The sequence below is a fragment of the Chiloscyllium plagiosum genome, chromosome 7, assembly GCF_004010195.1.
Source record: "Chiloscyllium plagiosum isolate BGI_BamShark_2017 chromosome 7, ASM401019v2, whole genome shotgun sequence".
In the NCBI taxonomy this organism is placed as follows: domain Eukaryota; kingdom Metazoa; phylum Chordata; class Chondrichthyes; order Orectolobiformes; family Hemiscylliidae; genus Chiloscyllium; species Chiloscyllium plagiosum.
The window spans coordinates 47,395,958-47,412,207 of NC_057716.1; the positions used below are offsets into that span (position 1 = coordinate 47,395,958).

General features: G+C 39.7%; 1 protein-coding gene across 6 annotated transcripts in view; it reads left to right on the forward strand.

The window, feature by feature from the left end:
* The window catches only part of dnah9l (dynein, axonemal, heavy polypeptide 9 like), a 427,363-nt gene that overhangs the window by 177,463 nt on the left and 233,650 nt on the right, over positions 1–16,250 (forward strand). For all 6 annotated transcript variants that reach the window (XR_006312134.1, XM_043693606.1, XM_043693607.1 and 3 more), the window contains exons 40-41: positions 3,131–3,208; positions 5,101–5,233. Coding sequence is in view for 5 of the 6 variants with exons in the window: in XM_043693606.1 (XP_043549541.1) it covers positions 3,131–3,208; positions 5,101–5,233 (211 nt within the window). In the remaining variant the exon portion in view is untranslated. The remainder of the gene's footprint in view (positions 1–3,130; positions 3,209–5,100; positions 5,234–16,250) is intronic.

The window sequence follows — 16,250 nt, forward strand, 5'->3', positions numbered from 1 at the left end:
GATTGTTAGCTGTCTTCCTGTTTGTCCTATGTAGTGTTTTGTGCAGTCCTTGCATGGGATTTTGTACACTACATTGGTATTAGTTTTGCTCATGCTCAATCAACAAGCACATCGACATGGACCCAATATACCGGCCACTACAGCGGACAGCTGGAACTGACAACCGGAAGCGGCAGATACAAATCACTATAAATGCCGGAGGAAACATCACAGAAGCGCTTCACAGGAGGCTCCCAAGCACTGAGGATGTCACCTAGACAGGGGACGAAACGTCTGCAACACAAATTCCCAGCTCGGCGAACAGAACCACAACAACGAGCATCCGAGCTACAAATCTTCTCCCAAACTTTGAGCAATTTAGCATGGCTAATTCACCTAACCCGCATAGTTTTTGGATTGTGGAAGGAAACCCCATCTTTGGCTAACGATAGTACAAAAATATCAGCCAGTGTCTGTGCAATTTCTTCTCTAGCCTCTTGCAGTGTTCTTGGATATATCTGGTCAGGACCTGGAGCTTTATGAACTTTCATACATTCTAATACAACGATTGAATTGAATTGAATTTATTGTCACGTGTACCGAAGCACAGTGAAAAGCTTTGTCTTGTGAGCAATAAAGGCAGGTCACATAGTTGAGTAGCATAGATAAGTAAATAATAGGTAAACAGTGGCAAAAACAAAAACACAGCTACAGCCGAATGTTAAGAGTTTGTGAGTCCATTCACTATTCTAACAACAGTTGGGTAGAAACTGATATGAAAGTGGCTGGTGCATGTGTTCAGGCTTCTGTACCCTGTCCCCGATAGAGGTTGTAGTAAAACATTGCCAGGGTGGGATGGATTTTTGAGAATGCTGGCGGCCTTTGCTTGACAGCGGGCCTGGTAGATGGATCCTATAACTAATGCCTCTTCTACTGTGATATGTTCTGTCCCCAAGATATCGCCACTAACTTCCCCAAGTTCCCACGTCTTAATGTCTTTCTCCATAGTAAATACAGAGTAGAAATATTCAATGAGAGCCTTGCCCATCTCCTACGGTCCTACACAAACGTGTCCATTTTGGTCCTAAAAAGGTCCTATTCTGTCTCCAGTTATTCTTTTTCCTTTAATATACTTAAAGTACCTCTTTAATTCACCCTAATCTTCTCAGTCAAGGCTATGTTGTGCCCCCTTTTTGCCCACCTGATTTCCTACTTCAGTAAACTCCTATATTCCCTGTATACTTCCAGGGATTCCCCTGATCCTGGCTGCTGCACCTGAACCATGCCTCCTTTTTTCTGGCCAAAACCTTAATATCTCTCGTTATCCCGGATTCCCTATTCCTGCCCTTCACCCATATATAGCTATCTCACTTTTAAAGGCCTCCCACTTGTCAGAAGTTCTTTTGTCTGCAAACAGATCCCTGTAAGCTCCTATCTAATTCCATCAAAATTCACCTTGCCCCAGTTTAGAACTTGAAACTATGTCAGTTTTGCCCATCTCCATAACTATTTTAAAATTCAGAGAATTATAGTCACTGATTCCATAGTGCTCCCCCACTGTTACCTCCGTCACCGTCCTCCCCTATTTCCCAAAGGTAGGTCAAGTCAATGCATTTCACCTTTATATAAGGAAACCAGAACTGCACATATTAATTTGAGATTTGGTCACACCAAGACCAGTATAACTGAAGCATACTATTTTTCTTCTATTCTAAATTCTTGTCATAATAAAGGATAGTATTCCATTAACCTTTTTGATTTTGTTGTGCCTGCATTTAATTAGTGACTCATGCACTGTGACACCTAATTCTCTTTGCACCCTAGAATTCCAAAGTTGTTCACTGTTTAAGGAATTCTCTGCTTTTTTATTCTTCACATTTTCACGCAGTGTGCAGTGCATGCCATTTTTGCTCACTCCCTCAACATCTGTCTGCAACTTCATAATGCCTTCTTCATAACTTGATGTGAGCTGCAAATTTAGCTTCACTCCCTTGGACAAAAATCTTAAATGAAATAGGTAGATGCAAATGACCAGCTATCAGATTGTGTTGCAAAAGGAAATACAAGCACAAATACATTTATAAGGGCCTAGGTGAGAAGCTTGTTGAAATGTTACATTTCATATAGAAAGTGGAGGCATTTGTTTATTTTGTTTTGTAACTTTCATTGGACTTATAATTTTTTATGGTAAGTGTATCACTTTATTTTATATGAACTATATTGAATTATACCCAGGTAGAGCTTATGAACCTGCGATTATATGTTCCTAGAAATAGGGATAGACTGCATCTTTACTCAATTTGGGTTTGTGTATTTGTAATGAGTATCTGTAAGTAAAAGATTCCAGTAGTTCTCCAAGTTTAGCTGTAATTCTATTCTTGACCACTTGAGTTTCTGGCGTGAAACTATGTTCAAGATTGTTTCTTAACGTTTACTAGTTCGTTGGTATACTAACATAGATTACACATGTAGTTGAGGATTTCTATCTGGTATTTTCTACTTTTATGCTCATCTGTCCTCAATTTCTTGTTTATTTAATGTGTTATAACAGAGGGTTGGTTCATGCATAAGCAGCAAACTTTTACCACTGTCTTTCAAAATCAGCTATTAGCTTTTTTTTCCACTGTTGCTCTTGAATTCTTTGCTACTTTTGTTTATATGCACGTGAAGTGGGAACTAATAGACCAACTCTGAAATATTATTTTTCATTCTGCTGGTTATCTGTTTATTGAAATTTGTTTTTGTCCTACAGAAAGTAGGCAAATTGAGTGCATAAAATTTCTTTTAAGTAGAGCATGCTAACTGTTGAAATCTTTGTTTGAGAAGCCAGTTTGTGCTATTCGACTTGAAAAATTTAATAACAGCTGTTTAACTCCTGTTATAGTCAGCGACTACAAATGTGTTTTTCAAACATTTTCAAAGATTGCATATATCTGGAATTATTTGCACATCAATGTCAAGTTTCTGTCAAAGTTACAGCAATGAAGTGGGAAAATGCCTGGCGAAATTCAACTGCTTGCCATAGCCCACACTTGTGATCAGATGTCTCCTCATGCTCCAGTTAATAGGTTTGCTTTGATAAGTGAAGTTGTGTGCTGCAATAGTAGCTTAGTTGCCAACCTTTCATAATTGCTGTTTATATTTTTGTCAGGTTACACAACTTGAGGAGCTGTTGACAGTGCGACATTCAGTTTTTGTTGTGGGTGGTGCTGGAACAGGCAAGAGCCAAGTAAGTAAAGACACTCCAGTTACATCATGGACTAAACCTAGGGGAACCTAAACCAAATCGAGCTGTGATCTATATTGTATTAATCTCCCTTTTGCATGATGATTTTTAAATGACAAACGAAAAACACATGCTTCAATGATAAGCTGTCATAATCACCCCCTACTGTGGAATTTAGAGCAGATGTTCATACTCGATGTGCCAACAGTGAACTCTTCATTGAAAGAAGAGATGCCAATCTGATAGCAAACGGTTCCCACAGGAAAATTGATGGACAAGTAAATGTAGCTCACATTGATTGGACTAATAGGGAAGATCCAGGCAAGGTTTTTTTTAACAGTCTTTTGATCCTTGAATGGAATTATAATCAATATCAGTGAGTCCATTCATAATTATACAAAAACTCATAACTGTTTAACTCAATGAACTCATTTAACATATTTCTTTTAGTAATTCAGTTACTATAAGTTATAATTATAATAACTCAATATTATTAATAATACTAAGAAAATGGACAAAACACATATATTTCATTGGCTTTACATCAACCACTATCTGCTTGATCAATCGTAAATAAGTATTACTTGCTCTCATTTTATTTCTTAAATCTATTACTTTAAGAAACAATCTCTTACAATTAACAGCCTTGGGTCTTGTGCATTTCACTGTTCTGATTGCATTGTTTCTTTGCCTTATTTAGTTCTGTATAGAGGTCAGAAGTCAAACAACACAAGGTTAGATTTCAGAGCGCTGCCCCTTTGTCAAGTGAAGAAAAGCATACAGGCACAGAATTTATAGATAGAGGGATCAGTGAACAGAGATCAAAATATCATATAAATAGTGTGAGTGGAATGCCAAATAATAAGTCTCTGCATGTGTTCAAAAATGTCATGCGATATGAGTAAAGTGTCAACAGCTGAATAGTAAGTGAAGGAGATGATCTATAACCCAATTAATTGTGGCAGAGAAATAAATTACAAAAAAGTAAAAATAAGGTGGTACTGGAAATAAATCAAATGGCTGGAATAACATGATGGATACGAGTCACATGCTGAGGGTCTAACCAAAGTAACAAGTAATCCAAATTGCACAAACCAATTAAGGTAGAGAGATCATAACAAGGTATCAATGTGATGGTGGTAAAACAGGATAGTAAGGAAGATTTTACAAATACAGAACAGAATGATGGGGTTGCATGTAGCGCAACATGAACCCAAGGTCACGGCAGCTCCACATCAAATTTTATATAGAGTCAGGATAGAATGAGGGTTAGAACAGCCATTACAATGTGTGGAATTGCATTCCTTAAGTATCTTCAGTTCTATTCTGCCTAAATTTAAGTGTTTTTCTCAAGATTGGTGAATAATTATGCTTTATCAACAATTTATTTATTTTTCCCGATAGTTTACTGATAAATTTCAACAAGTTTCTGATGGGAAAACTATGCTGTCATGTTAGTTTCCACCGATGAATGAGTATTGTTTGCATTGAACAATTTGATTCTCTTAAATCCCACTGATGATTTCCTACCCAAACAGGCAGTGGCAGAGATTCATGTCAGCTTATGGAATAGGTTGATGCTGGCGTCTACCTCTGTGGAATCTTGGAAGACCAATGTTTGTGCAGTCTGAAGCTTGGTAAAACTTGGGACCCTTTGTCCCCAAGGAGGTTAAATAAAATTGCCTATGTGCAAGGAATGCTTAAAGACAATAAGTAAAAAGGAACAATCTGTCTCAGCTCGATTTGAAATCAAATAAAGAAACAAAGCCAATGCACTTTCCCAAAGTTGTAAAGAATCAATGAAAGGTATAAATCAGCAGCTAAGTATTTATAAGAGTATTTTCTGTGAAGACATGCATATAAACAGTATGATATAAGCTTTTCAATGCCTACAGATATTAAGAACTCTTCACAGGACTTATGCCAACATGAAGTTAAAGCCAATGTGGTGTGACATAAATCCCAAGGCAGTGACCACAGATGAATTATTTGGATTTTTACATCCTGCTACACGTGAATGGAAAGATGGTAAGAAAAATGAAGTTGTAAAGTTATAATAAATTTGATTGAAATAAATGCAAGATATTGCATTTTGTAAGACAAACCAGGGCAGGCTGTACAAAGTTAATGGTTAGGGCCCTGGTTATCATAAATAATGGTGATTTTGTTCTCCCAAATTGCTACCTAATTATTCAAAAGGGGAAATGATCGCCTCAGATCATGTGTTGCTGCCACAGTGGGCAGGCACCACAAGGAATTGCTACAGCAAGTGAGGTTGAAGGCCCAAGAAACCAATCTAAATGGAGGTCATTGAACGAAGCACATCGCAAAACCAGAATTGAAGAAATCAAGGGGTTGACGTGAAGCCTAACCAGTCCCGGACAAACAGAAGATGAAAGTTAACAGCCAGCCAGAGGAAAGCAAGAAGTTTTCAATAAAGCTGTGATAAAAGCAGGAAGAATTAACTTAAACTTTGAGGAGCAGGAATAATCCAAGGAAAAAACTGCAAAAAGAAATAGATCATCACTATTGGGACAATACACAGCAGGATTCATCTCTAAAAGTCATGAATAGTGACAGCCATTTTGTAAAAGTGAAATTAAAGCAGACATTGTTTGTTAATGCTACAGGCAATGGAATTCACTTAGTAAAGCTGTTAAGGAAACAGGAATCAAATGTTAAAAATCACACATCACCAGGTTATAGTCCAACAGGTTTATTTGGAAGCACTAGATTTTGGAGTGCTACTCCTTCATCAGCTGGTTCATTCGGAATCAAATGAGCATGCAAATGACAGGAATTCTTCATTATAGCCACAAAATTGTGGGAATCCTCCATTTTAGTTACAAATGCAAGAAAACCCTCCAGTACAGCATTACAGAGCAGCAGTGCTGCTAATACTACAAGATAAAAACCTTTAAAGTTGGAAAATACACTCAGAAGACATGGTATCAAAATATTATTGCAAGGAAGATTTACTTTGGTTTGGGCAAAGTAGTTCATAAAATTGGACATGGAGACATACAGCATGGAAACAGACCCTTCAGCCCGACTAGTCCATGCTGACCAGGTTATCTAAACTGAACTAGTCCCTCTAAACCTTTCCTCTGTGTACCTTAACAACTATCTTTTGAATGTTGTAATTGTACTTGCCTCGAACACTTTCTCTGTCAGCTCATTCTATACACACCACCTTCTGTATGAAAATGTTGCCCCTCTGGTTTTGAACTCCCCTACTCTGGGGAAAAGACGTTGGCTATTCATCTTACCTATATCCTTCATCATTTGATAAACCTCTGAAAGGTCACTCCTCAGCCACCTACTCTTCCAAGGGCGAAAATCCCAGCCTATTTAGCCTCTCCTTATAACTCAAATCCTCCAGTTTCAATAACATCCTTTTCAATCTTTTTTTGTGCCCTTTGTAGTTTAATAACATCTTTCTCATGCAGGGCGACCAGAATTGTATGCGGTACTCCAAATATGGCCTTACCAATGTCTTGTACAGCTGTAACATGATGTCCCAATTCCTGTACTCAGTACTCTGACTAGTGAAGGTAAGCATGCCAAATGCCGCCTTCACCACCCTATCTACCTGTGATTCCTATTTCAAGGAACTATATACCTGCACCCCTAGGTGTCTCTGTTCAACAACTCTCCTCAGGGCCCTAACCATTAAGTTTGTACATCCTGCCCTGGTTTGACTTACAAAATGCAGTACCTTGCATTTATTTAAATCAAATTCCATCAGCCATTCTTTGGCCCACTGGCCCAATTGATCAAGGTTGCGTTGTACTCTTAGCCCTCACTGTTTGCTATGCCACTAATTTTGGTGTCATCCACAAACTTAGTAACCATGCCTTCTATATTCTTATCCAAATCATTTACATCATTTACATAAATGACAAATAAACGATGACCCAGAACAGATCTGTGCGGAACACTGCTGGTGACAGGCCTCCAATCCAGAAAGCAACCCTCCACAATCACACTCTGTCTCCTGCTGTTACGCCAATTATGTATCCAATTGGCAAGTTCACCCTGAATCCCATGTGACCTAACTTTACTAATTAGTCTGCCATGCGGAACATTGCTAAAATCCAAATAAACAAAGTCTATTGCTCTTTATAATCTGAGCTTTCTTCAATATTGGTAGCAATGGAAAATGTTTCTAGCAATCTAATATAGTTGCAGGCTTCCATCGTGCTCATAGTATAAAACCTTTTTTACAGAAACATATTCAATTTCAGTGGATTCTGAGTTCTGTTTAGGTTCTGCTTGGAGTCCATGGAATTCGTTCCTATTGCCTATGGCTGTTTGTCTATGATTGGCTGCTCATGGACCTGTTGCTTCTTGTCTTTAACTCCTGGTTTAACTCCTTTCACTATTTGATTGAGGGCGAAACAAACATTTACACTTAACAATTATTGGTTGTGCTGTCCGCATAAATTTTCAACCATTTGTCACCCCTTATGTTAGAGAGTTGCTAGTTGCACACATTTAATCTCAAGCAACTGTAGCTCGGTATAGTTACACTTTTGTTGGCTGTATTTTTTTCAACAATGGAATTTAAGTTGTGAGGAAGCAGTCTTCAAGTGACATATGTGAAGCAAAGACACTTAAAGCTCACTTAGAGTCATAGAGTTTTTATAGCATGGAAGAAGGCCATTTGGCCTATTGTACTTGTACTATTCATCAAATATCCACTTATTCCAATCCCATTTTCCAGCACTTACCCATAGCCTTATGTGTCATGGCATTTTAAGTGCTCATCTAAATAATTCTTAATTGTCTTGAGGGTTCCCACTTCTACCTCCTTTTGTATATTGAGTTCCAGATGCAATTCTCTGGGTGAAAAATGTTTTCCTCAAATCTCCTCTAAACCACCTGCTCCTTACCTCAAAACTGCATCTGTCGATTATTGAGCAATTTGCTAAGGAAAAAGGTTTCTCACTGTCTGTCTCCTCTATGCCCTCAGAACTTTGAGCACCTCGGTCAGATCCCCCTTTATCCTTCTCTGTACTAAGGAAAATAAACCTAGCCTGTCTAGTCTCTCTTCATAGCTGATTACTCCAGCTTAGGCAACATTCTGGTGAATTTCTTCTGCACATTCTTTAGTGAAGTTACATCTTTCATATAGTGTGGTGACCAGAATGTGCACAATACTCAAGCTGCGATCTAACTAACATAATATACAGCTTCATCATAACCTGCTTGCTTTTGTATTTAATGCTTTGACTAATAAAGGCAAGTATCCCATAAAGCAAAATACTGTGGATATTGTAAATCTGAAACAAACACAGAGGACGCTGGAGAAACTCAGGTCTGACAATGTCTGTGGAGAGAGAAATAGAGTTAGTGTTTCGAACCTGGTATGAATCATCTTCAGAACTAACTTTTATCAGAAGTGAACAGAAGCACCCAATATTCCTTTTTAACAACCTTACCTACCTGTTCTGCTGGCTTCAAGTATCTATTGATTTTCAAATTTTATTGTGCAGAAACACAAAAATGAACAATGAAACTGTGAAATTTCATTAATGAATAGTAATATTTATTGAAGTCACAAATTATGCAATTTTAATTTATAAGTTCAATTGCATTGGGTCTGCATACATGACTTCGTGTTAATGTTTTAGATTTTATTGAATATGAAGCTGTCATTTTTTTGGATATATTTTGTGCCAACCTCCCCAAATAGTCCCAGGATGTTGAGCTAGTATGTGAAGTAATGTTTTGGATGTAAAACAAAGAATTAATCACAAATGCAATAAGCCTACAGTCACAGTGCAAATTGGACATAACATTGAGAGAAATGAAGTCAGCATTGGACAACAAAGATGCCGCTTACAGTGTTTGACTTCAGCTGGCAGAAGTCTGGATCTGTTTATGTTTACCCTCCGCTTTCTATTAGCTAACCATTTCTTTATTCATGCTAATATGTAACCTCCTATGTCATGAGCTGTTAGCTTAGGACAGTTAGATGATGAGAGATATGCACAAGAGATGCAGATTTTGTTTTTTATTTGTCTATGGGATGTGGACATCACTGGCTAGGTCAGATTTATTGCCAACCCTATTTGCCCAGAGTCAAAAAACCTTGCAGTTGGTCTGGAGATATGTATAAGCCAGACCAGGTAAGAATGGCAGATTTCCTTTCCCACAGGAACCAGTGAACTAGGTGGGTTCTGCAAAGAAAGTAAAAAGGTTTCTTAGCAGACTCAAACAATGTGCAAATGTCTTACAGCTCATTTATTTGTCTTCATAACATTTGAGTAGCTTCTTTCCAATAGGCAACTCAAACAGATACAGTTGAACAATATTCACATGGTGCAGTCAGCTCTCAGCTTCACTGAGTACTGACTAACCAGTGCTGGACCTTTGGCTTGAGCACCATTCCAGGACAAATTCCAATCACTGATCATTGATATCCTGGATTGGATCCAGATGGGGATAGACTTCTGCTCTATCCTTCCTGGCAGAGGGACTGTCTGAAACAGAAGAACTTTTGGGTGATGAGGCACAGAAAGACTGGAGGGGGGGAAGGAGGAGGGGTAGTGGGGGGAAGAGATGGAGAAAGCCTAGGGATGATGATGTTGGGGACTAGGGGGTGATAAGAGAGAGGGAGACTGGGTTCGGCAGAGTAAGAGAGAGGGACTGAGGCTGGGTTAGGGGAAAGAGGGAGAGAAAGAATGGAGTTGGGTGTGAAGAGAGGAAGCATATAACAGGGAAGGGGTATAGGAAGAGAGCAAGCACATATATATGACTTGAGGTGGAGGGGGAGAATAGAGGGATAATGACTGGGGGTGAGGAATAAGATAGGGAGTAACTGCGGGTTGGGGGACAAACAGGGAGAGTGAGTGGGTATGGGGAATAAGAGATAAAGAGAGAGTGCACATAACGTTGGGTTGAATGGGTGTAGCAAGAGTGAAAGCAGACTGGGGTTGGAGAAAGAGAATGAATGAGAGAGTTGCAACTGGAAAGGAGAGGGAACATGTGAGTGGGGAGGAAAGGTAGAGCATGACTTAGAGGTGGGGCAAGGAGATATAATGACAGAGGGGGTGGGTGAAAGAAAATTAGATTTATTGGGTGGGCAGGGTTGGACACTGGTGAGGAAAGGGGAGGAGTGGAAACAGAAGGTGCTGAGTGGAGGGCGGAGAGTAGACAGCCCATGAAAGAGTCAGGAGTGGGATGTGAGGAGATGGGCAGAGGGAATGACAGGATTCACTACAGCTGTTGGTTGGTGCTCAGTGCTCTGATTCCAGCAGCATTGCTACTGCCAGGTCAGTCACCTGCTTCAGTCTGCTAATGGACGGTAAGGGAATGAATGCAGTAATTGAGTGGGGACAAGCTGGTAACCCTTTGGTCAAGATTATCAGTACATCAGAACTGATGACAGTCAGTGGGTTTGCTTAGAATTTCAGGCCTGAAGTATCATTTATGAACTCCTGCTCCTCCAGTAGCTACTGGTAAAGACCAGTAAATGCAGGTAGATATTGTTTCTGGAGCCAACTGTTTTTTTCTTTTCCCTTCTGGGTTTAACCTGAAACCATGACGTGGAGGTGCTGGTGTTGGACTGGGGTGTACAAAGTTAAAAATCACACAATACCAGGTCATAGTCCAACAGGTTTATTTGGAAGCGCTAGCTTATGGAATGCTGCTCCTTCTTCAGGGATTGTGGAGTATAAGATCGTAAGACACAATATTTATAGCAAAAGTTTACAGTGTGATGTAACTGAAATTATAAATTGAAAAAGCCCTGGATTCTTTGTTAAGTGTCTCATCTTTTAGAATGACCATGTTGGTTTTGGTTCTTTCATATGTAAACCCAAGAACTTTGTTTTAAAGTTACATTCTCAAGTGAACTTTAACAAATAGGTGCCATGTCGGCACAGATAATGTATTGAAGGTGTGAGGTGCCCTGTGTGAGGCTGTCTGCCCCAATGCTCAGACTGATTCTATTTTTAAAAAGGGGATTTACAGAATCTTACATGCATTCATTAAGTTTTTGAGCAATTTGTGTGATTTTTAACTTTGTGTCCCGAAGTCAATACTGATGTTGCAAAATATGCAGCTGGCATGGCCAAACTTAGAAAGAGAGGGTGGAACAGAAGCAACCTGACTGACAACACCAAGTTATGCATCTGTCAAATCTGTTTCTTTATTGCATACCACTTCAGTAATGAACCCTGGACAACCTAAGGTATGATTTGTCTGGTTAGCACACAACACAGTATTTTTCATTATATCTCAGTACATGTGACAATAATAAATCAAATCAAGCCTAGGCAGGAGTAAAGGCTAAGCAGTGTCCCCTTTTGCCTCCCCATGCTTTGGCAGGACAAAGCCACTGACTGAGAGGTGGAATATGCAATTCCATAATACAGTCAGGCTGAGTCAACATGGTTTTGTAATTGTTTATAATTTCTGAGAATTCTTTATGGACTTAATAAGCAGAGTGATAAAACTAAACCAGTACGCATTTGTATTCCGAAATGGCATTCGATAAGATGGTACATAAAAGTTACTAGCTGAAAATGTGTTGCTGGAAAAGCGCAGCAGGTCAGGCAGCATCCAAGGAACAGGAGAATCGACGTTTCGGGCATAAGCCCTTCTTCGGGCCTGACCTGCTGCGCTTTTCCAGCAACACATTTTCAGCTCTGATCTCCAGCATCTGCAGTCCTCACTTTCTCCCATAAAAGTTACTAGACAAGTTACAAGCTCAATGTTAGAAATAATACATTAACATGAATTGATGATTAACTAGCACAGAAGAATGAGATTCAAGATAACTAGACCATTCATCAAGGTGGCAGACATTCACTGGTGTGCTGCAGTGAGCAGTGGTAGAGCTTCGACTGTTCATGATCTATATTAATGATTTATATGAAGGAACTGAATGTAATGTAGTCAAAATTGCTTTCCTACCTATTTATATTGTCAGCAAGTTGTGAGGACAGAGAACCTGTGAATAAACATCGATTGGTTCAGTGAATGCACAAAAATGCACAAAAAAGTGACTTTGTCCACTTTGGCAGTAACAATACAAAAGTAATATTGTTTAAATTGAGAGACACCACAGAATGCTGCAATACAAAGAGCTTTGGGTGTCTGTGTCCATGAATACAATTGAAGGGGAAGTAATGGAGTCATATTAACACTAGACTATTGATCCAGAGATGAGGTAATGTTTTGGGGATTTGGGTTTAAATCCAACAGTGGAATTTAGTCTGTAGATAGTGGAATTTGAATCGAATAAAAGTCTGGAATTTAGTCTAATGATGACCATGATTGTCGGAAAAATCTATCTGCTTCACTAATGTCAGGAAGCTGCTATCCTTACATGCAACTCCAGAATGACGGCAATGTGGTTGAACCTTAACCATCCCATTTTCTCTTAACTACCGGGCTATTTTCTTTACGCAGAGAGTGGTAAGGGCGTGGAATGCCCTACCTGCTAAGGTAGTCAACTCAGCCACATTAGGGAGATTAAAACAATCCTTAGATAAGCACATGGATGATTTTGGAATAGAGTAGGGGGGCGAGCTAAGAATAGTTCACAGGTCGGTGCAACATCGAGGGCCGAAGGGCCTGTTCTGCGCTGTATTCTATTTTCTATTAGGAATGGGCAATAAATGCTGGCCTGTCCAACAATGTTCATATCTTATGAATGAATTATAAAAAACACACAAGGTTAGCATGCAGGAGCAGCAAATAATTAATAAATTGAATGTTAACCTTTGTTGAAAGGAGTATAGAGTAAATTGGTGAGACTGCATTGGGATACACTTGCATTGGAAGCAGTTCAATGCATATTCACTAGGATGATTCCTTGGATGAGTATTTGCCCTATGAGGAATAGTATGGCTGGTTTGGCCTATGTTCATTGGGGTTTAGAAGAATAAAAGATGATCTAATTGAAAAATGTAAGATTCTGGAGTGTTCTTGACAGGGCTTGACTGGATTGTTTTTATTCTTCCATGAAGGTGCTTTTGTTTTACTTATTCACAGGATATAGATGTCACTGGCATTTATCATCATCTCTCATTGCCTTTGAGAAGGTGATAGTGAGCTGCCACCTTGAACTACTGCAGTGTTTGGGGTGTAGGTATCATACAATACAAGATGTAGGAGCAGAAGGAGACCATTTGGCCCATCAATTCTGATCTGCCATTCAGTGAGATCATGGCTGATCTGATGATCCTCAAATTCACTTTCCTGTCTTTTGCCCATCGCCATTGATTCCCTTATGGATCTATCTCAGCCTTGAATATAATTAAGGACCAGCCTCAACAGATCTCTGCAGTAAACAATTCCACAGATTCAGTACCTTCTAAGAGAAAAAAAAATCCTCATCATCTCTGTTTATAATTTTAAAAATCACACTACACCAGGTTATAGTCCAACAAGTTCATTTGGAGGCATTAGCTTTCAAAGCGCTGCTTCTTTGTCAGGTGGTTGGTTTTTAATGGGTGACACTCCTAGATTGTAGATTCTCACACAAGGAAGCAATCTGTCGACATCTACCTTGTTAAACTCCCTAAGAGGTCTGTATGTTTCAGTATCATATCCTCTCATTCTTCTAAATTCCAAAGAATGTAAGCCTCACCTGCTCAATATCTCCTCATAAGAAAATCGCTCCAGAACTTGAAAGAAACAAGATAACTTCTCTGGACTGCCTCCAGTCAATGCCAGTATATCTTTCCTTTGACTGGGGGACCAAAACTGTTCACAGTATTCCAGGTGTCGTCTGACTAGTGCCTTGTGTTTTTTAACGAGGCTTCCCTACCTTTATGCACTGTTCCCTTCAAAATAAATGCCGACATTTCCTACTACCTGCTGAACTTGGATGCCAGGTTTTTGGAACTCGTGCACGAGGACCTTTAAGCTCCTCTGTGCTGCAGTTTTTTCCCATTTAAATTATATTTATTTTTCCTACTTTTCCTGTAGGTGTAATATCTCATATTTTCCCACATTATATTCCATCTACCAAGTATTTGCCAGTCTATAACCTGTAACCTACCTCTCTGTAAACTCTTTGTGTCATTCTCACTACTGCCTTCTCACCTATTTTTGTATCATCTGCAAATTTAGCTATAGTAAATTTAGTTCCATCATCCAAGTCATTAAAGTATGATGAATAATTGTAGCCAGAGCACCGAATCCCTCTGGCATTCCACTAGTTACAGGTTGTCATCCTGAAAATGTCCACTTTAACTCAACTGTGTCTTCTATTAAAAGAAAAGCAAATTACTGCGGATGCTGGAATCTGAAACCAAAAGAGAAAATGCTGGAAACTTTCAGCAGGTCTGGCAGCATCTGTAAGGAGAGAAAAGAGCTGATGTTTCGAGTCTAACTGACCCTTTGTCAAAGCTGTTCCCAACACCATTGTTCTCATTAAGTATCCTCATGTGTGATACCTTATAGAATGCCCTTTGGAAATCCACACATATTGTTTGTTCTGGTTCCCTGTTAGGTCCATTGACTCTGCTCCACCATTCGATCATGTCTGATATGTTTATCATCCCCATTCTCCTGCCTTCTCCTCATAACCCCTGATCCCCTTACCAATTAAGAACCCATCTATCTCTGTCTTCAATAATGACTTGGCTTCTACAGCCTTCTGTGGCAATGAGTTCAACAGATTAACTACCCTCTAGCTGAAGAAATTCCTCTTCATCAAAGTTCTGAAGGGTCATCTCTTCACTCTGAAGCTATGTCTTCAGGTTCTAATCTCTTCTATTAGTAGAAACATCATCTGCATGTTTACTTGATCCAGGCCCTCTTAGTGTTCTGTAAATTACAATGAGATACTCGCCTCATCCTTCTAAACTCCACTGAGTACAAACTGAGTCCTCAACCACTCCTCATATGTCAAGCCCTGCATTCCAAAGCTCCTCTGGACCTCCTTCAAGGGCATCACATCCTTCTTTTGACATGGGGCCCAAAGCTGTTCACAATATCCCAACTGAAGTCTGATCACAATTTGATACAGCCCTGGCAGTACATATCTGCTGTTGTATTCTAGCCCTCTTGAAATGAATGCTAACATTGTATTTGCATTCCTAACTGCCAACTAAACCTGCATGTTAACCTTAACAGAATCCCTAGGATTTCAAAGTTAGAAAATAGTCTGTTTCGATTCCTACCAAGATGCATAACCTCCCACTTCTACACATTGTATTCCATCTGCCATTTCTTTGGCCAGTCTCCAAGTCTGTCCAAGTACTTAATGAAGCCTCCCTGCTTCCTGAGTACTTCCTGTCCCTCCACTTATCTTTCAATCATTGGCAAACTTAGCAACAATGCCCTTTGTCTAATTCCATTAATATATAATATGAATAGGTGTGATACAAACACTGACCCTGTGGAACTCCACTAGTCACTGGCTGCCATCCTGAAAAAGGTCCCTTTATCCCCACACTCTGCCTGCTATCTGTCAGCTAATCCTCTATCCATGGCAATACCTCAGCCAATTCTCTGTGCATGCCAGTACCTTGTCCGTAACACAATGGGCTCTTATTTAGTAATCCCCTGTGTGACACCTTGTCAAAGGCCTTCTGAAAATCCAAATTAATCATGTTATCTGGCTCTCCTTTGTCTAACATTCTCATACCACCTCAAAGAATTCTAACAAATTTGTCAGGTGTACCCTCCCCTTTATGAAACCATGCTGACTTAGCCCTATTTTATCCTGCACTTCCAAGTATTCCAGCACCAGGGGTCCAGGTTCAATTCCCGCCTTGAATGACTGTCTGTGTAGAGTTTGCATGTTCTCCCCATGTCTGTGTGGGTTTCCACCGGGTGCTCCGGTTTTCTTTCTCAGTGCACAGGTGTGCAGGTTAACTGGATTGGCCATGCCAAATTACCCGTGGTGCTTAGGGATGTGTAGATGAGGTGCATTACACGGATAGGGTAGGAGGATGGATCTGAGTAGGATGCTGTTTGGAGGGTTAGTGTGGACTTGTTGGGCTGAATGGCCTGTTTCCACAGTGTAGGAATTGTATTCTATTTAACCTCTGAGGTCAGGCTAAACGGCCAATAATTT